General features: G+C 41.5%; 1 protein-coding gene across 1 annotated transcript in view; it reads left to right on the plus strand.

Annotated features, from left to right (window-relative positions):
- Positions 1-230: 230 nt before the first annotated feature.
- The window catches only part of LOC148479257 (vomeronasal type-2 receptor 26-like), a 49,355-nt gene continuing 27,451 nt past the window's right edge, over positions 231-22,134 (plus strand). Inside the window, exon 1 of the mRNA XM_088454672.1 lies at positions 231-515. Within this exon, the coding sequence (XP_088310798.1) occupies positions 399-515 (117 nt within the window). The 5' untranslated portion in view covers positions 231-398. The remainder of the gene's footprint in view (positions 516-22,134) is intronic.

Below are 22,134 nucleotides of genomic sequence, written 5' to 3' on the forward strand. Positions count from 1 at the left end.
AATCTTTCTGACCCCATATTCTATTACACAGGAGTGTGAGACGGGTGGTATTGCTGAGCCTTCTGGTCCAGATACACATTGATTATGTTTTGAATAATTTAAATGTGAAAATTAATTTGGAAAAATAGCGTTATATTTTTATTAAGTAATTTTAACTGGAGGAAATAATACAGAACCTTGAAAAATTTTACAATTTACAAAAAAAAATGTTTTTATTAAACAGTGTACATCGCAGAGAATACAGACATATCAGAACTTTTATCTTTGCAATTAATCAGATTAACCAGAACCCGGACCTTCTGCCCAATATTACTCTGGGTTATCATCTGTATGATTCTTGTGGAAGTGAGAATAAAGCTGTGGAAGATGTATTACAGATATTGTCTGGACACAAAAAGATGGTGCCCAATTATATGTGTATGGAGCATGGTAAGGTAGTCGGGTTTATTGGAGACCTCAACTCTCACACCACCCTTACAATGGCATGGTTGCTGAATGTATATGGTTTTACTCAGGTCAGTGTCATCACATCTGCTTAAAGTTATTATAGAAATTGTGTTGACTTTAATGTTTATATGAATGTGGCTGTTTCAAGGAACAACATTTTTAGAACAGACTAAGGGGCATATTCAATTGGCAGTGAAAACAGCAAAAATCCTGCACCTGTGAGGTTTTCCCTGCAGGTGTGGGATTTTTGCTATTCAATTAGGTGCAGATTTTTTCTCTTTTTGTGCTCCTGGAGATTTTTATTCTCCCACCTCCAGAGCAAGTGTGATTTTTCCTACAATCATTAATTTTAGGCAAAATCAGCAGGACTTGCTCTGGGACCCAGGTGGCACCCTCCCTGAGGACCAGTGGTGGGCTGGGCCGTGGGGCAGGGTGCCATGTGCCCCCCGGGCCGCAGCGTCATGCGGGCCATGAGCCGGTGCAGTCTGTGTCACTGTGACACAGACTGCACCGCGTGTGTAGTGCTGACTGGACGGAGTTCGGTCAGCGCTACACTGACAAACACACAGCCGCCGGCTCCGGCAGCTGTGTGTTTGTTGTAAGCAGCAGCCAATGAGAGTCTGTCAGACTCTCATTAGCTGCTGCTGCTGCGCCCACTGTGGGAGCCACTCCATCTTCCGGCTCCCGCAGTGGGCAATGAGAGAGACGTAATGATGTCATATGACGTCTCTCCCATAATGCAGAGCGGCCCGGCCCGTGAGGACAGACGGAGGAGCAGATTGCGGCGGCGGGAGCGGGGATTCAGGTAAGTGAGTTTTTTTATTTTGTTTTTTATATTATGTGTGTCTACTGGGGGGGGTCTGGCACTACTGGGGGCACTACAAACGGGGGGACTACTGCTACTACTGGGGGCATTACAAGGGGGGTGGGGGACTACTACTACTGGGGGCACTACAAGGGGGAGGGGACTACTACTACTGGGGGCACTATAAGGGGACTGCTACTATTGGGGGCACTACAAGGGGGGTGGAGGACTACTACTACTGGGGACACTACAAGGAGGGGACTACTACTACTGGGGGCACTACAAGGGGCAGGGGACTACTACTACTGGGGACTACTACTACTGGGGGCACTATAAGAGGACTACTACTACTACTACTGGGGACACTACAAGGGGGGTGGGGGACTACTACTACTGGGGGCTACTACTACTGGGGACACTACAAGGGGGGTAGGGGACTACTACTACTGGGGGCACTACAAGGGGGGGACTACTATTGGGGGCACTACAGGGGGGGACTACTACTACTGGGGGCACTACAAGGGGGGGGACTACTACTAATGGGGGCACTACAAAGGGGGGACTACTACTACTGGGGGCACTGCAAAGGGGGGGGATTACTACTACTGGGGGCACTACAAAGGGGGGCTACTACTTCTGGGGGCACTACAATGGGGGGACTACTACTGGGGGCACTACTGGAGGCCTGCATATGGTTGTTCTCTCCTGTGGCACACGGGGGCACTGCATATGGGCACTACAACAGGGGGCTGCCCTAATCTTTATTTTTACCTTACATTAATCCCATATGGACTCGCCTCCTCCCTGGAACACTTGAGGGGGGGGTGCTGTAGCACGCATATTCTTTGGACACCCTGGCTACACGCTACTCCTCTGCCAGGGCCGCCTGCATGCATTTGCCTCCCAGGCTAAAAGTTGCCAGCCAGCCCTTGCTGAGGACTAATTTAGCAATTGGAGGTTTCATAGTAGCTTAATTCATCCATAATTACTTACCCCCTGTAGCGCTGTCTTCTGCATCTTCTTCTGCATCCAGCGTCGGAAGCCAGTTCTTCTGCAGCAGGGTGTGTATGTCAGTGTGTGTGAGTGTTTGTTATTGTTTGTAAGTGTGTATGAGTGAGTGTGTATGAGTGTTGTGTGTGTGTGTGTCCCATGTGTGTGACCCCCCAGTGTCTATGTGCCCCCTGGAAAGGGCACAGGGAGAACTACATCTCCCAGCAGCCCTTGCCCCTCCCACCAGCCCCTGGAGCCTCCCAGCAGCCCCCAGGACTCCTCTCTAGTGAGAAGATAGAGGGGAGGCTACCGGGAGTTGCTGAGACCACCTAAGACCCCCTGGCAGGTAAGTGCTGATTTTTTTATTTTTTACATGGCACAGGGTTTTCAGAGCTGAAAACTCCACAACCACTTTTTTTTAATTGGATACCATGGGTATTGGGAGCGCTCGTAATCTAAAAATTGGGCGCAAGGGGTGCAAGGTTTTTTCCTCGCTAAACCTTGCGCCCAATTGAATATGCCTCTAAGAATTAAATTTACCAAAATGAATGACATTATTGAAATATATATTATGTAACAACACTCTCAGGAGCACTCTAGTACTGTACCTTGCTGTCTCAGATTAGATATTGCTGCCACAGATCATATATACCTGTAGCAAATTATTAAAAAAATAATGGTGCAATCATAATGCCCCAGTACTTCAGGGATACAGTAGATGACATTCAGAACTTATCTGTCTTGAAAAGATACAGAGTGCTCTTTAAATGTGTATATAGGGCCTGATTCAGACCCACTCACGTGCGGCTGTCCGCTCGCAAGTGGGTCGATGTTATGGACTGAGCATGCGCATGACGGAGGGAGCTCCGTCGTGCGCATGCGCCAGATGCGTCGAGCGAAGGAAAGTCCTTCGCTCATTGTGTCTGATCAAAGGGGGCATGCTGTCGATGTTGATTGACAGCATGCCCCCTTTGGTAGGCATGCCGGGGGCATGCCTCCCTGACGGGGGCATTCCCACGGGAACACCTCCCGTCAGAAGCCGGCCCACTGACATCACTAGTGATGTCAGTGGGAGTGATTTTGGCTCTGATAGCGCCAAAATCACACTGGAGCTTGCGGTTGAAAACCTCAACCGCAGGCTCCGGCTCGCAATTTCGATGGTCACGATGGTCTCGACCATCGCGGCCATCAAAATGCACGCTCGTATAGCCTGTGGGTAGTGACCCACAGCTATACGAGCATCCAGAAGGACGCTCCATTTTCATGGAGGCCGACCCTCATTCAGAGCGTGCGCTCTGCTCAGAGCGTACGGCTCTGAATGAGGGCCATAGTCTTAAGGGTAAAGTTACTAAGAATCATGTGTGACTCAGTTTCAACATGCTCAACATTGCATATTTACCAAAAATCATGTTTTGCTGAATCCCAAACATAACCAGCACTGGACTTTTTAAGCCAATCCTGGTACAGAAAATACAGGGCAAAAAGGTGTGAGGTTCCTCCATATTTCAATGAACAAGCACTGTTATCCTGAGCTTGTCCAGGTTAAGGAAATGCAATGTAAAAATGCATTAGGTTCCCCAGTATTACCATACAACAGCACAGGGCTCTTACTAGCAGGGTTCTAATGCCACAGCCGGGGTCGTGCTTCACGGGGACTTCCTGCCCAAAACATTCATCATCCCACACTAGTCAGCACAGGCTGTGGATTCCTGGGGAGTTGGTTACTCCCCCAATAAAGGGTACCCCAGGCTGGGGATGATGCCTGGCTACCCCTCATCCCTGGCTCTGCACCAGAGAAATGTTGATTTACTCCAGTGAATATGTATCCACTGCTGCTACATGCAGCAAGTTGGATACTTCATTTTGGGGACTGCCCAGCCCCAGATAAATGTAAATGATGAATGGACCCCATAGTAAGCAAAAAAAAAGATGAAGACCAAGTGTCAGGGTCATGCTTCTCTGTCTTGGAGGAGGTCCCGGCCTAGGGGCTCTCAGAGTGCACTGTTGAAGGGTTCTTAGCATGGAGCTCTGGTGATGTTACCGATGGCTCCAGAAACTGGGCACTGTCATAGCAGTCCCAGCCAGCCTAGTGCATCGCTGAAAGGTTATTGGCATGGTGATTGTCTCAGGGGGCTTGGGGCTCCAGACACTTTTCTGCCTGTTCTGGACACTGGGTGCTGCCATATTGGTCCCAATCAGCTAACCGCTGCAGTGACAACCAGGCTGGTGTCCACCTGACCACATCAGCCAATTCCTTTGAGACCCAGGGTATATATTTCTTTAGTTATACAATACCAAAAAGATTTTTTACAGGCGCTGAAATGTTCTGTTGTTCCTATCAGCTACATAAAAAGGGGTAGTCATACCCTAACATACACATAAGAACAAAGAATAAATGGAGAAGCGCTATGATGGATGATAATACACAGTATTCATTAAAAAAAATTTTTATACTAAACAGAAAGCAATTGCATAAAAACAATGAATAAGCGAGAATGGGCCTCACCCTCATTACTATCTATACAAATTGTGTCTGTTCCTATAAACACTTCCAGAATCAAAATGAACATTTAGAAAGTTGCAATAAACTCCACTCTCCTTTTGAGAACAGAGGTACTGGCCAATAGTTACCAAGTTCTTTCACCGATAGAGGGATGTTTCTATTAGCATAAAGTTCACATGCAGCATTTGGACTCCTCAGAATAGACGGTGTGTATGTCCAATAAAGGGCAGATGGAGAAAAGTCCCAAATCAGCATGAGTTTTTATGGTGAATCCGGTAAATTGGTTCAGGCTTTTGCAGGAAAATGAAGACAGTTTTGCAAAGCCACTTGTGGGTGAGGCTGAGTCACCTATATGCTTCAGGGTAGTGAGTTTAGCTTTAGCTGCAGAGTCTATAGCAGAAGCTTACACAGATGACATGCACAATTAGCACTAGGCACTGTGAGCTGGTCCTGGCTGTGGAATTATGGGGGACAAAATTACTAGGAGGTCTATTTACTAAGCTGTGTTAGGAGATAAGGTGCCAGTCAATCAGCTCCTAACTGCCATTTTTCAAACACAGCCTGTGACATGGCAGTTAGGAGCTGATTGGCTGGTACCTTATCACCGTTCACTTTATCTCCTCCTAACACAGCTTAGTAAATAGACCCCTAGGAATCCTCTGTACTATCTGCAACCATCATAGTGCTCTAATTAGTGGGGGTGTAATGCGATATGCTTCACGGTGTCCCCCCAGCCAAAAAATTGTTCACCTCACACTAGTCATCCAAGCATACTTGCCTACCCTCCCGATTTGGTCAGGAGCTTCCTGAAAATTGGGTGCCACTCCCGGCCTCCCGAGAAGGCAGGCAATCCTCCCAGCTGCCGCCCAACCCCCTCCCCCCAATTACCTTTGAAACTCCCCCAGTGGGGATGCCAGTGATGCAATTCATGCTGAATCATGTCATTTTGGCCCCCGCCCCTGCTTCACAATGCCTGTATTATCAGCATTGTGTATCGGGGGCAGGACAAAAACCACACGATCGCATGGCCCGCCCCACCCACAAATACTCATTGTCTGGCTGGCCCCACCTCCTTGGGCTGGCCACACCCCTGTCATGCTGATCTGGCTGCTCCCTCCCAGCAGGGGAAGCGAGAAAGTCGGCAAGCCTGCATCCAGGATGGGGATCCCTGGGAAGTTGGTGACCCCTCCAATAAAGGAATGCCCCCTCTCCAGGGTACCCCAGGCCAAGGCTGACAGTCCAAAACTATCCCTCACATCCCCGGGCAGAGGATGCAGGGTTGATTATGTTAAAAAAATAGATAAAAATTAATATGCACCAAAAAGTGAATCCCACCAGTGAAGTCTATAGGGGAACTGCTCATTGGCTGCAAGGCAGAGGCTCTCCTCTCTCAGCAAATAACTGTTCAGCCAATGCATTTATATGGGAAATGTAGCAGCTAATCTAGAAATGGGAAGAACTGTCCTTAGAGAATGGTTCGCTAAGCCTGATTCAGTAGCGATCACAATCTGCTGATTTCAAAGATGATGATTAAAGAAAAGAATCTTGGAGAGTACACTCAGAACCGAACAATACATTAAAACCTACAGTTATGTTAACGTTTGTTTAAAATATTATATTATTTCTACATATTAGTGGAATATTAAAATGTATAGATGTGTGAAGATCAAGAAGCAGTTTATTAAAATAAGCAAAAAGCTAAGGGCCATATTCAATTAGCAACGAAAACTGCCATTTTTTTCGCCATAGGCGAAAACAGCTATTTTTTCGCCAATAAATGGCAATATTTTACCAAAAAACAGATGAAAACGCAATTGACAAAAAAAAACTGGAGAAAAGTTTTCTCCATCCCAGACTAGATGAAATTCAGTAAAAGCCCTTTTGTTGCCTAAAAATGTGGGGATTTCTTTCAGAACCCTTTGGACACCCCTCTAATGATAAATTACCCCAAAATAATTTTGTAAGTTGTGCACTTTGGTGAAAAAAAAACTCGCAATTTTGAGTGAAACCATGCTGGTTTCCTGCAACCCATCTTTAAGTACATAGTTACTGATTTTTCTAGGTTTAGTGTAAATCCTAATGCCTTGTTGAATTCTAATAATTTCTGCATTAATGGTTTCAAAGACTCTCTTGGGTTAGTTATACACAGTAATAGGTCATCTGCAAAAGCAGTCAATTTCACCTCCTTTGATTCAGTAACAATGCCCCTTAGAACTGACCAATTCTGTAAATATCTTAACATGGCGTCCAACACTAAATTAAACAGTAAAGGGGAGAGTGGACATTCCTGACATAGTTGTAGTTCCACAAGTGCCAAAGGGTAGGCATGCAGGCACCTATAGTTCCACTGTAAATTAGAATACCCACAGCCCAGAGGTGCGGGCAAGAGCCCCAGGCTTTAGCCTGTGCCTGGGGTTTTAGGAGAGGGGAGATCTCTTTTTGTGGGGGTCCCCACTTCTTCTTAGATCCCCGGCTTAAGCTGACCAGCTTGTGTTGTTAATGCTTTGGCCCTGAAGACCCGGTGATACACCCTAGTCGGTTTGGGTCTGGTGCTGGTTTCAAATATACACATTTTTCCCCCCTATATTTAAAACCAGGACTGGCCCTGCAGGAAGGTGCTGGTTCCTAAATTACATGAGAATATTACATGTTTTGTTCACCATAATTTTAGGAACCAGGACTGTCTGACCAGTCCGGGACTGGTTATGCTTTTGGGGGGATAACCCACATATTTTTTTACCAAAAAGTTAAGCCTTAAAACAATGTTTCCAATATTAAATGAACACAAATCACACTGATCTGTGTATGTTTGATGGAAACTTGCAGCTCAGGAGGTGGTGCATTTGCCCTTTCTATTTAGTCCCTTATTTGGCAGCAAAAATAACCAAATACAGCAAAATGATTAATGGTAAATTCCTGAATTATGCTGAAGTGAATGAAAACTACTTCCGATTTCAGTTAATGGTATATTAATTTCTATTTAAAAAAATGGCCAAATTTGCAATACTAACACACCTGACTTCACCCCCGAAAGATGAAAAAAAAATCACCCAAGTTTAATAGTAGTACATTCCTGATAAGCAAAAAAGTGATAATTTTACCTTAGATTGCAATCTCAGGCCAACAAGAATCTTAGTAAATTTACCCCTGAGACCTCATTAGCCAAGATGTGTGCTGAGCCCTGTGTTTTTGATTTTGTATCAGGTTTCATCTTCATGTTTTGGTTTTGGATCTGTACTTTTTTTTAAATAAAAAATATAGAACAGCTAAATATTGTCATTTTTTCAATGTTTACATGCAATCCAAAACTCAAGTTTGTTTTTTAAATCCAAGTTCTGAACCACAGGAACATTCAAACCGGGACTTGGTTCGACACTGTACCCCAAAGTGATTCTGAATTTAGACTTGGTTTGATGTGTATACAGCCTGAGGCTTAGACTGATTGCTAATGTTGTTGATAGCTAGGTACTCAGTGGTAAAATGTATGAAATCAGGCTTAAAATAACAAAAAATATTAAATAGATAATAATATAATAAATAGATATAAGAGAAAATAAAAAAAATCATAGGTATAAGATAACTAAAACAAAATGTGATAAATAAACAAATTAAAATAATAGATACCAAACAATGCTATACAGTATAAGTAGGAAAAAAACAATGGTTAAGACCTTAATGAATGTTTACTGTCTTTTCTGGCTTAGTGGTGTGGATTGATGGGAGGTCCAGTGTGGATGGACTGGGTATAAATCTCTTTACCCCAGTGGGGCTAAAATTAGCTCTATCTTTCCCTACCTGAGGCCAGCATAGGTCTCTCTTTCCTGTAGTGACCAGCGATGTGCAGCGTGGACCAGGTTGAATGACTGTGGTGCTTCCAGTTGACATCAGATGCCAAGTTGTTCTTCTTCAGGTCCTGCTCCCTCCAGCTAGTTGTTCACCCACACTCTTCCATGTTATTTCCAATGCATTTCACATCAAGTTGATGCTTTTTCAAGGATATTTGTTGTTATACCCTTTGGTCTTTAAATAGGAAAACTTTATTCAGGAAATTAGGTCATGGCCGGTAATAGAAATGCTTAGTTTTGACAGCAATCTCATGTTCCTTTAAGCCATAAATATAAACTATATATTGTTATGCATTGTTTGGTAAATAAAAAGTTAAAAAATAAATAAAAATGTAAATTTTAAAATAAAGATAAAAATACAAATAAAAACAAATAGTAAATTGAAAATAAATAAAAAAATTGAAAAATAAATAAATTAGGGATACATATAAGAATATCAGAATAAAACAAAAAAATATACAGTTAAATATATAAAAATATGGAAGTAAGAAAGGAGGTAAAAATGGAAATCAAATTGCATGAGATGAAAATGTATAAGCTAGACTATGGAACTGGAGTGAAAAGGTGTGAATGTTATGTGCTCAATTAAGTTTAAAAATCTTTGATTTCTATGTCTATGTTAAGTCTTTTGGGTTCTATAGTCTGTAATTTGTATATCCAATTTTGTTTCATTTCTTTCGAAGGTTTTAATAAGGTCTTCTCTCCAAAGTAGTTGTATCTTCTGTATGCCCAAAAAACTTTAATCCTTTTGGGTTCTTATTGTGGTGTTCTGAAAAATGAGCTGGGAGGCTGTGGGTTCTCAATCTTTTTCGTATATTGTACAGGTGTTCGGAAAGTCTTGTTTTGATTTTCCTCCTTGTTTGGCCCACACATTGGATGCCACATGGGCATTCCAGTAGATACATTGCTCCTTCAGTTTCACAAGATATCCAGTCTCTGATTTAGATTTTTTTCTTTGTTATTCTTTATTGGAAAGTTGAAGTAGGTTTGGTAGTTGGCGCTTGGTTTTTGCACCCTTGACTCTTTAGGCAAAATAATAAACCTTTGTTGCTTGTAGAGATTTCTTGTTTTGGCAGTGGGAGGAATCTTTGTGTTAGACATTGTTTCAAATATCTTGCTTTCCTATACACAATTTTTTGTTTTGGTGGTAAGTTTTTCTTTTATTCTTCATCAAGCAACAGAACTTGCCAGTGGTTGTTTAGCATTTCTCAATTTCTTTGTGGTATTTCTGTTATCTGTTGGTCTTCTAGGTTGTATCTAATTAATAATTTTCTACATAATTTTGAGATTTTCTCAATTTGTTCTTGTAGTGTTGTTTCGCTGCATCCTTTCTGTATAAATTTGTTCTTCATAGCTCTGCTCTGTTCTTCATAAACATGATCTTCTTTTTGCTCAACCATCGAAACTGTCCCCAGGGAATATTTTTTATCCACTGTCAGTGATGGTTGCTATTGTAGGCCAAAATGTTATTTCCATTTACTTTTTTAATATGGGTTTTTGTATAGATGATGTTTTATTTAATGTAAACCTCACAGTCCAGGAATATTACTGTGTATGTATTGTAAGTGCTTGTGAATTCCAAATTTAATGAATTCCTGTTCATGTATTTGAAAAATTGTTCAACTCTTTGTTTGAGCCATTCGATATGAAGAATAGATCATCTTTACATCTATAGCACTTCACAATTTTGTCAATGTACTTGTTATTGTTCAAGATATTCATAGCTTTCCACCATGCTAAAATTAACTGGGTACAAAGGATGTGCCTTTTGCAGTGTCATGTTCTTGCTGGAAGACGGGTTCAGAGCCCAGTGCTGGTTGTGCAAAATATGGGGGACACCTACATCGTTTGTTCCCCTGTATTTTGGCAACCAGGGGTGGTTCTGACTAGCCCGGTGCTGGTTGTGCTTAAATACAGGGGACCCTTATGTCATTTTTCCCCTGTATTTAAGCACAACCAGAAATGGGTCACTATAGCTTGGGGCTGGTTGCTCTTTGGGGGGCATTCCTTTTTTTTTACACAGGAATATATTTTTTTAACCACAGCAGCAACTGTTCTTCTGTTTCAGGATCTCCCTGGCCTGTACGTGTATCTGTGTCATTGAAATACACAGCAGCACAGATGGGTCTCACTGATCCCATCCATGCATCTGTGTTAAAGACACAGATGCATGTAGCACAGATCTCCCTGGTCCATGCTACAAGCATCTGTATCATGCATGATGATATTATTCAAATCATGAAAGACAGGTCGAAATCTTCCTGCAGGTTCAGTTGATCTGTGACAATAATGTATGACAGTGGGGGCGTGCATCGGCATCATTATCATGCCCACATGTGGCACTTTACACGATTGGTAATTTCAATTGATCAAAAATGGCCAAATCATGGAAAGAATCACACTGTGTACGGGGTCCTTTAGGCTGTCACAGGGATATATGCAATCCTCTCTATGTGTATTTAAATATCTTAATCTCCTATGCAAAGATAGCATCATTTATCAAAGGATAGAAATGAATATTACCTGATGATAGCCTAGCAATTATTTCTGGATATCAATTTACAGTATGTGATTTCTAATAGGAAAATAAATGTAATCTACTGTAGCTGTATTGTTTCCCTAGTATTATTAACACCTTACACTACTAACTATAAATAGACAAGTAAATATATGAATAAACTAACACATTCTAATATATATTTTTATTAAATCTCATGATATGTATATGATGGAAATATTTAGAACCAAGGGGTGATAACCTATTTTCATAATTGTGTTGGAAAAAAGATTTGGATTTTTTAAGTTCTTTTAAACTTTACTTTAGCAACTTTAAACTATGCTAGCACCCATTTTCATGTATCCCAAATTTGCTCGGACTACTTATTTTCACAAAAATAAATACTAAATTCTATTCTTTACCGCTTATGCAAAGACACTAAATAGCAGCTATGGAGATCATTTAAGTACCCCAAATACCTTCAGCAGGCCTATTTGGGGGTATACAGTATATAGTGATCCCCAATGTCAGTGCATCTTTTGGAGGGTGTGCCCCATCTAATTGGAGTGCTGTTTCTTTCTTCTGATTTGATAGGTGTGCCCCATCTAATTGGAGTGCTGTTTCTTTAATCTTTTGGGGGGTGTCAGGCTGATTTCCCCAAATCTGACAGTACTTATCGCATGTTACAGTTTCGCCAGGTCCTGTTTTTGCTAATTTCTTATTGAATACAGGGATAAGCGGGGACGAGCGCGATACTTTTTCACATTGAAAACAAATGATATTGGTGAAAAGTCCGGCATGCAAAAAAGTACGGGACTTTTCGAGGCTAATTGAATATGCCACTATGATTTAATTTTATATTTTCTGATCTAACCATAAACCAATGTCAATTATAGATCAGTTACGGTGCAGGAGACCCTGTGCTGAGTGATAGAATGCTATATCCCCATTTCTTTCGTACAATTACAAATGACCAGATGCAATATTTGGCAACTGTAAAGTTATTGAAACATTTTGGATGGAACTGGGTTGGGCTCATTTCACCAGGTGGTGAAAATGGAGAGCGGGAGCTCCAACAACTGAGCAGGGAGTTAATCTTTCATGGAATATGTATTGATTTCAAAATAAAATATATTTCTGAAGATAAAAATTCATATTATGATAATATTATTAAGAATTCAACTGTGGAAATTATACTAATTTGTGGCACAAACACTTTATACTCTATAAATAATATCCGTAAATTAGCACATGTTACTGCTAATAGAACATTAATTTTTCCTACTTCATGGACAAGTGTACAAGAGCTTGTAAAACCTAATATGTGGGGAACTCGACTTAACTGCACTCTTGTGTTTACATTTCCTATATATACGATCCCAGGAATGCTGGAATTTCTAGATGATGTTAATCCACCAAGTAACTCTTCTGATCCATTAATGGAGGATATCTGGATGACTGAATTTGGGTGCAATTCAAAAAATAAAATTAAAAATGTACTTTTTCCAATCATAAGCAAAGAACACCCTCAAAACTGTTCTGGAGAAATAAGTCTTCAAGGTCGGCATAATTATACTATAGATGCACATCCTTACCATGTGTATTTTGCTGTGTTTACTATGACTCAAGCTTTGCATAACATGTATTTATTTTTAAACAATCATGGAAAAAGGAATAACTTTAAAATAAATGAGTTAAAAGTAAGTTTAAATATTTTTTATTGTTATCATCAAACTTTATAGTTTGCATTATTACCATGAGAGAAGTATATTACCATATGGTCTTACTCCACCCCATTCATTGTATACTACGGGGGTCTAGGGTTTTATTGTTCCAATGATAACTGCCTGTTGCTGACTCCTCCTACTGCATCATACGTGCTTCACTTGCTTCTACCACCAGGTTGCTGCACTAGTACCTGGAGCATCTTATTTCTTAAAGTATGTATGGCAATGCTACTTTAGCACCTCCTTGGTAGTAATGGGTAATTTATGCTTAATAATGGTCCGAGCTATAGGGATAAAGTTCTATCTCTAGCTGCTACACAAAAGGAGGTATCCCAACCTCTTCTAGATTTAAATATAGCTAGGGGGGGGCGAGCACTTTGAGATATGTTTGAGTTATGATTAACCATCTAAAATGTTTATGGTAAGTATTTCTTTAACGTGGACATATATAAAGTTAATTAAAGTTAATTAAATAATGAATTTAAATCCTGGTGTGAACACTCTAGTGACGGGATTTGCACGCAGTGGAGAGCGCAAATCTGGTAGTAACACGATTATCATCAGATGTGGAACTTAATGAAGGTATTTATAGCCGGTAATTGTGCCCACCAGACCACCTACAGTACCCTTGAAGAAGTCCCTACAGGGGATGAAACGCATTTAGAATACACCAGTGACTTACTCTCAACCCTTGAACTTTCACACTTTTACCAGTGAATGTTTGTATGTTTTAATATTGCCCAGTCCTTTACCTGTACCACAAGAAGCACCCAGGTGTGTGGATAGGCAATAAAACAATTTTTTACTCCCAATCCATCCACGTTTATAGTGTATACATGGTCTAGCCGGACCAACACCTACCCCCATACCCACACACACTGGACCGTGGAGCAAGGATTGCAGGTGAACCAGCAGACCTACAACAGGATCTGGGTAAGTCTGTACAGTACCCTCTGTTGTATACAGCACCATTGCTTGCCTGCACCTGATGCTCCGGTTCTCTCTCTTTCTCATATGGGTGACGTCTGAGGAGGTGAGTTGGGTAGACTGAAACATACCAGTGGATAAAGGGAACCAATTGTTTTGAAGTTCACCAATAGTGACTTTTGGAAAGATTAACAGCTACTTTATAAGTACACTCTGCCAAAAGTTATTGCCAACCCAGGATCCAGTTAATCCAAGAACAATAGACTTTTGCAGTGATCACCAATCCTACAGCTAATTAGGTGGTTCACACCAGGATTTACATTCATTATTTAATTAACTTTAATTATCTTTATATATGCCCACATTAAATAGATAATTGGCATAAACATTTTAGATGGTTAATCATATCCCAAACATATCTCAAAGTGCTCTTACCCCCCCTAGTAATGGGTAATTACCACTGACTGCTTACTATACATCAGCTTTTCCTTCCTGGCAGTTTTAGTGGTGGGTCAATGAGGGAATACAGTGATATGGCCCATGCTTAAAAGGTGTGGCTAGCCACCAGAGGGGGTGTGGTCAGCCACCACAGAGTCTTGGCTAAACATTAGAGAGTGCATTGACAGGCCCCAGTGTACATTTATATATAGTAAATACTGCTAGAACATGCAAAATAATTTACCAGATTGATAACAGCAATTCACTTTATTGAATACACTATAGACATGGGAATGTGGTATAATGCAACATATGTATAATAATGAAGCAAATGGTGGTGATCCTGTCTATACAATGTATACCACTATAATGCAGTGTACATGTGAAAAAGGATCCTGATACTGAGCAGCCAGTATCTAAAAACTCAATATAATGGCATTAGGTTTTGTAAAGGGGAGATGTGTGTCATTGTTAAATAAAAAATCAAATATCTGAGCTATTACCACTGAAACAGCTTAATGAGCCGGCTCCAGCATGCACATGTGCAAGACCCGGCCAGTGACAGGCGCTCCGTTGCTACGAGTCTTGCACCAAGCTGGGCGGCTGTCGATATTGATTGACAGCTCGCCCACGTTTTGGAGGCAGGCAGGGGGGGTGGCTGGCCAAACGGAGGCATTCCCGAAGGAATGCCTGCCATTTGGGTCGGCCTCAGTAGTGGGCTTCCAGCTCTATTAGAGCCGGAAGCTCACTGTGGCTTGCGATGGATGAGACCCTACCACAAGGTGATGGTCATGACCATCACAACCATCACCTGGCCACTTGCAAAAGCTGTGGGTGGTCACCCACAGCTTAGAAAGCAGCCAGGAGGCTGACACACACAAAAAAAATAATACCGCCCTGATTCAGAGCGAGCGCTTTGAATCACGGCCTGCGTTCATTATGTTAAAGGGAACTGGGATATATTTATCAAAGTTTGATTTTACATTTGATTTTTATGTTTGATTAAGCTCACCTGAAAACCAATCAAATTGAATGTAGAAATCCCTGTTACATACCCACATTTACTAAAATTAGATTTTGGAAGCTTTTTCTAAATCGAATTCGATTTGGTTAAATTTGAATAGTAATTTCTTGTTTGATTTTGAATGCCCATGTCCAAATCGAGCACAAAATCGAATTTCAATATCATACTTCTAATCTCCAAAATAATAGACCTGCTTCATGCTGGAATTTTAGGCATGAACAAGTGTGAAGTACACATGTGCATGCTCAGATCAGTGATATCCATGCGTGCTTCTGTGTGGAAAAGTTTTTAAAGCGTTAAAATGTAAAAAAAAATATGTTGAGTTCCCCCTAAAAGCACAACAAACAGTCCTGGTTATAAAAACATGGGAGACAAAAGATGTAGGGGTCCCCTGTATTTTTCAAAAGCAGTACTGGATTATTTGTAGAGGGGGTGTAGTGCCACAACCAGTCATACCCTTTCACTGGGTCCCCAAGTGAAAGCATTATAAATGACCGCTAGTCAGCCCACGCTGGGGATCCATGGGGAGCTAGGTACCACCCAGTAAGGGGTTTCCCCTCTCCAGGGCACCCCAGGCCTGGGCTGATAGCCCAGAGCTAACCTTTGTACCCCCGGACATTGGGTGTCGGGTTAATTGTGTTAAAGTGTAATGTAAAAAATAGATATAATAATATTGTGTTTTGCTGGTGAACTATAGGTCCCAGCAAGCCTCTCCCACATAATGTTACTTGGAGAACTACAAGTTAAACCATATGGGGCATTAAGGCCCCCTGGTACCTTTAGTTCACCTACTATATAAAATAAATATTCAAATAAACACAAGACACACACACACCGTGAATGTAGAACTTTACTACACTCCCACTCACACATACTCACGTACAATCCCTGCATGTGCCCTCTTCTCCATGTAGGCATACACGTCTTCCTAAAATAAAAAAAAATGTGTAGTCTAGACCCAAGGACATAAGTACATCCTTTAAGGATGGTACTTCCCACAGTACAGCTCACTGAGCTCAGCAGCAGCATTTAACTTAGAAATTCATGGGCTATGTGTTCATTGGCTGAGAGAGGCAAGCCTCCACCTTTCTCATCCAATGAACAGTTCTCACCATTGATGTCAATGGTGAGAATCGTTCATTGGATGAGAGGGGGAGGCACCTTTCTTAGCAAATTAACGCACAGCCCATGCATTTCTAAGGTAAATGCAGTGCCTGAGTTCAGTTAGCTGTCATTCGGCAACTGTAGTACTATCCTTAGAGGATGGTACTCATATCCCTTGGGTCAGGAATTCACATTTTTATATTTTAGGAAGATGTCTACATGGAGATTCAGATGTGTACAGGGATTGTAGGTGAGTATGTGTGAGTGGGATTGTAATAAAGTTATACTTTCACGTTGTGTGTGTCTTTTGTTTATTTTAATATTTATTTTGCAGCAAAAATAGTTACTAGTGGGCCATTAATGCCCCACATGCTGGTACTTGTGGTTTTCCAAGTACCAATATGCAGGGGATGTATGCTGGGACATGTATTTTTCCAGCAAAAGACAATAATATTTAATCTATTTTTACAGTACACTTTAACACAATTAATCTGGTACCCAATGACCAGGGGTGCCAGAGATAGCCCGGGCTATAAGTCAATGCCAGGGGTGCCCCAGAGAGGGGAACCCCTTTTATTGGGGGGTTCCCATCTTCCCAGAGATCCCTGTCCTGGGCTTGCTAGCAGTCAGGTAATATACCTTGGCCAGAGGACCCAGTGAAAGGGCTCCCCAGCTGTGACACTACACCCCCACTAGAAAGAGTCCGGTGCTGGTTTTGGAAAATACAGGGGACCCCTACATCCTTTTACCCCTGTATTTCCAAACCCAGTGCTGGTTGTCCAAAATATTGGGAAACCTTTTGTCCTCCTTATTTTCACAAGCAGGACTGGGTCAGAAAAGCCTGGTGCTGGTTGTGCTTTTAGGGAGGGACCCCACATATTTTGCTTAATATTAGCATTTTACAAACTTTTTACAAAAAGAAACATGCAAGTATCTCCCTGATTTGTGCATGCATCTATGGTGTTCACACCTGTTCATGCTAAAATCAACAGCATGAAGCAGGTCTATTATGTTGGGGATGTGAAGTTAAACTTAAAATTCTATTTGGTCATCTTTTTCAAATCTAAGATTAATAAATGTTGGATTTGTATGTTGTTCTATGTAAAAGTACTGATGTTTTGCCGTTGTTTGATCTTGAGTGGGATTTGAGAAGGATTCTGGTTTAAGTTCGATTTGACATTCGGTTTTCCCTTTAGTAAATCTCCAAAAGCAAAACTGCATGCAAATCGAATGCAAATCACACAAGAATCAAAATTGAACATTAGTAAATATATCCTGCTAGCTATGATTCTCCAATTTTCAAGTGTCCTTACTGTAGTTGACTTTGCTTCTAGAACAGCGGATACTGTATCTATCTGTTAAGAAAACCATCTCAAACCAAATTGTCTTCAGATAGTCGCAAACGTGATACCAGGGCCGGATTAATAATGGGGCTGATGGAGCTTCAGCTCGAGACCGACGTCAGAATAGGCCCACAGAAGTAGCTGCTGAGTATGCTGCTGTAGACAGGAATTTTTTTTCCTTCTACAGCTGCCTGAAAGTCGCCGTACGAGGCCCCGCCCCCCACCAGCACACCCTCCTCCCCCACTTGCACACAGCTCAAAAGCCGAATGCATAAACAACATGATGGGGGTGCATTGAGGGCTTCACTAGCCCTCCCAGCGCCGCTAACTCGCACAGTGACTAAGTGGCAACGCCGCCTCCGGCCACATGGCGTAACTGCGTGTGACATAACATAGGTGCTGCCTGCCACCACATCACCCTGAAGTAGCCCAGCCAAGACAGGCAGGCTGGACAGCAAAGCAGCTCCATATGAATGTGGCCTGGCAGCAGCAGTCTTGAGGTGAGGTGCTTGTCAGTCCTGCTGGCTAGGCTGCCTGGCTGCTGATGTATAGTAGGGTACATTTTATATATAATGCAGGTTGGGCAGTTAGTTATGAACGTTTAATAATTAATAATAATTATATATTTTGAGTAAATTCCAAATATTTATATGTACACATATATATATATATATATATATATATAAATATAGCAACCACAGAGTACCCGGCACTCAATCTGTATAGGCAATGCTCCGGTGCCCTTCCAAACAGGGGAAATGTATCAGGTAGAAGAACGGACGGCACTCAGTGAGAATTATGGAGTCTCACTGAGTGCCGCCCGTTCTTCTACCTGATGTATATAAATATATATATATATATATATATATATATATATATATATATACACACACACACACACTGTGGACTTCATTCAGAGACGGTCAAAGCGGCCGCACGGTCTTACGCAGCCGATGTTCGCTGATCTGCGCATGCGTACAGTTCGCAATGCGCGTTCGCAAACCAGCCGCTACGATCAGAAATTTCTCTCTCCTTGAACACCGCCAGGTCGGTAGTTTGAGTGACAGATTGCGGCGTTTGTGGGTGGTAACATGGGAAGGTGCTTGAAAATGGGGGTGTGGAGATCCGAACGCAGGCGTGCCTCATTATGCGAATGGCCTTTTATGGGAGTGCATAATTAACAAAGTAATGTAATGGCACACGTGACAGGGGAGGTTTTACACTGACATGATCGTAGAGCTTAAGAGAAGGTTAGCTCTACGACCAGTTCCGATGGTATACGATGCTCGCGATTAATCCTTAAATAGCCGGAGATGATGTGCTATGAGTACGAGATGTGGGCGTATTTTTAGCGATCCAACCGCATCCACCCCTTGGTTGGCCAGCTAATGATCCGACCTTAGGGACGCAACATGCGTGTGCATCATTTGCATATCCGGCCCCTTTTTCTATACGACTGTGCGGCCGCTTCGACCGACACTGAATGAAGTCCTGTATGTGTATAAATATATATATATATATATATATATATATATACTGTGCACATATATATATATATATATTTATATATATATATATATATATATATATATATATATTTGTATGTATGCATATTTACATAATATTAATATAACAAATATAGGAGTTATATATATTTTATAGTTATTTATATAAAACAAGAGGAGAATGTCTTCATTCCCCACGTAACAATAAGCCTAAACAACATCAAAACACGATTTTCGTCAATACTTTTAATGTTGGCAGTAATGATATTAACATGTCCATAAAGAAATTCTGGCCTCAAATAACCACCGACCCTAACTTAAAAGATCTAAAAGACTCTAGAGTGATGCAGGGTCTCAAGATCGTTTAGTAAAAAATTTCATTACGGGCTTTGTCTCTCCCATCAAAGAAAATTTCCTTACTAAAAAACCAGGCTGCTATAGGTGCTTGGGGTGCTTAACGTGTCGCTATATGGAGGTTGGCAATTACATTTTGCACCCATATTCAGGACACAAGATTTTAATCAAACATATACTTACCTGTACTAGCACTTTCGTTATTTATGTTATTAAATGCTCACGTGGCTTGGTTTATATTGGCAAGACCATCTGCCAATCCCGAGAGAGAGTAGCAAAGCACCATTCAGCCGTTCGTTAAATGTCAGAGACTCTAATCAACCAGTAGCTCACCATTTTAAAGAATTTAAACATTCCCTTGCTACTTTGAACTACAAAGTTGTGGATCATGTGCCTGCATTGCCGAGAAGAGGGGATCGAGAGAAAGCACTCCTCAAATTGGAGGCTAGGTGGATCAATTTGATGAACAGTGTGACCCCATATGGTCTAAATGAGAGTTTACATCTCACATGTTTTCTGTAGTTGGCAGGTTGTATATAGACCATTGCCTAATATGTTTGATTTTTGGCATTTTTTATTTGTTAGTTTTTGTGGGATATATTTTTGTTTGGTACCAATAGGAGATAATGGCCCTCATTCAGAGCCGTACGCTCTGAGCAGAGCGCACGCTCTGAATGAGGGCCGGGCTCCATTTTCATGGAGCGTCCTCCTGGACGCTCGTATAGCTGTGGGTCACCACCCACAGGCTATATGAGCGTGCATTTTGATGGCCGCGATGGTCGTGACCATCGCGACCATCGAAATTGCGAGCCGGAGCCTGCGGTTGAGGTTTTCAACCGCAAACTCCGGAGTGATTTTGGCTCTATCAGAGCCAAAATCACTCCCACTGACATCACTAGTGATGTCAGTGGGCCGGCTTCTGACGGGAGGCGTTCCCGTGGGAACGCCCCCGACAGGGAGGCACGCCCCCGGCACGCCCACCAAAGGGGGCGTGCTGTCAATCAACATTGACAGCACGCCCTCTTTGATCGGACACAACGAGCGAAGGAAAGTCCTTCGCTCGTCGTGTCTGGCGCATGCGCACGACGGAGCTCCCTCCATCGTGCGCATGCTCAGTGCAGACCATCGACCCACTTGCGAGCGGACAGCCGCTCGCGAGTGGGTCTGAATCAGGCCCAATATCTTAGCCAATATTGTCAACTTAGTGGGCATGTATTAGTACTTATGTTCATGTGGTATATTATTCTTAGATTTAAAAATTATGTTATATTTTTATATATATATTTTTTTTTGTGCTCAGTATGATTTGGCCATTTATATACCCAGCCAGATAGAGGTCTTGTGCTTGTAATGAGATATTGCTTTCGTCATGTGCCATTTAGTACAGCTTGGTAAACATTTTCATGCTCCGATCGTGTCTTGTTTTAGTATATCACATGTTGGTGATGGGTTTATCACCTTGGTTTCTAGACGCTGGCAGTGGTGGGAAGCCGTCCTGCGTCTCTGCAGTGGGATGCGGCTTTGTGACGTCACTTCCCCCTTGCGGGTCTCTGGTTATTCAACACATGGGTGAGTGTCATAATTTTTCTATATATAGTGCTGTTTGTTTGGTGGTGTATGGTCCCTGAGGAAAATCTCCAATAAAGGAGATTGAAACGTTGGAAGTACCATGGTGTAAGGGTTTATTTCGTCACATCTACATAATTCCTGAGAGTGCCGCCATTCTCTCCATTTATAAATATATATATATATATATATATATATACACACACATATATATAAATATATATACTCATATTTAAAATAAATATATATATATATATATATATATATATAGTCAGCATGTTTGATTTTGGATGTCTGAAACAATGGCAAATAAAAGCGTAATATTTGAATGGGATAGGAGGGGCAAGTGCAAGATTCACATTTTTGTCAGGGTGCATGCAAACAATAACTACCAAGCTGAATACCCACACTGGGCCAACAATGGCACAGTAGGGTCCCAATCACATTCTTTGTTTAGATCTCACTTGTGGTGTGGATACTCCATGTCGCCGAATCTCATGAGACCTGTGAACGTACGATGTAGCAGCACCATGGTAGGTCTGGTGTGGGTATTAAGTGTTATGCCTGTATGCATTCTGCCGAATTGTGCACCTGTATATTATCTATCTTATGAGACCGCAGTCCTCTTTATTCCTATGGAACAAATTTTTGCAGTCATGGTTCACATATATTATTTTTATTTCATATTTAGTAATATTCATATTAAGTAATATGCAGATCACATATTTTATTTTTATTTAATATTTATTTAGTATTACAAATTTATTTTGTTTTCATGTTCTGTACTTTTTACTTTGCTCAAAGTGAATTATTGGAAAACTAGCAATTTCCAGATATGTTTCTGTTAAAGCACTTTATTAATAAAAATTGTTGCAGTCTATTACTAAACCATAGTTTGTGTTTTTTGAATTTATTTTTATAGAACATGTGATGTATGCTTCATATAATTGAATAGGGGGGGAGATTTAGACAGTTGAATATAGATGGTTAGCCATACTACATGATGCTAGCCACAACCCATGGCACACCCCACACCCCCATATCAGTAGTCACACCCCC

Source organism: Taudactylus pleione, unplaced genomic scaffold, assembly GCF_031769625.1.
Source record: "Taudactylus pleione unplaced genomic scaffold, aTauple2 ptg000627l, whole genome shotgun sequence".
NCBI lineage: Eukaryota > Metazoa > Chordata > Amphibia > Anura > Myobatrachidae > Taudactylus > Taudactylus pleione.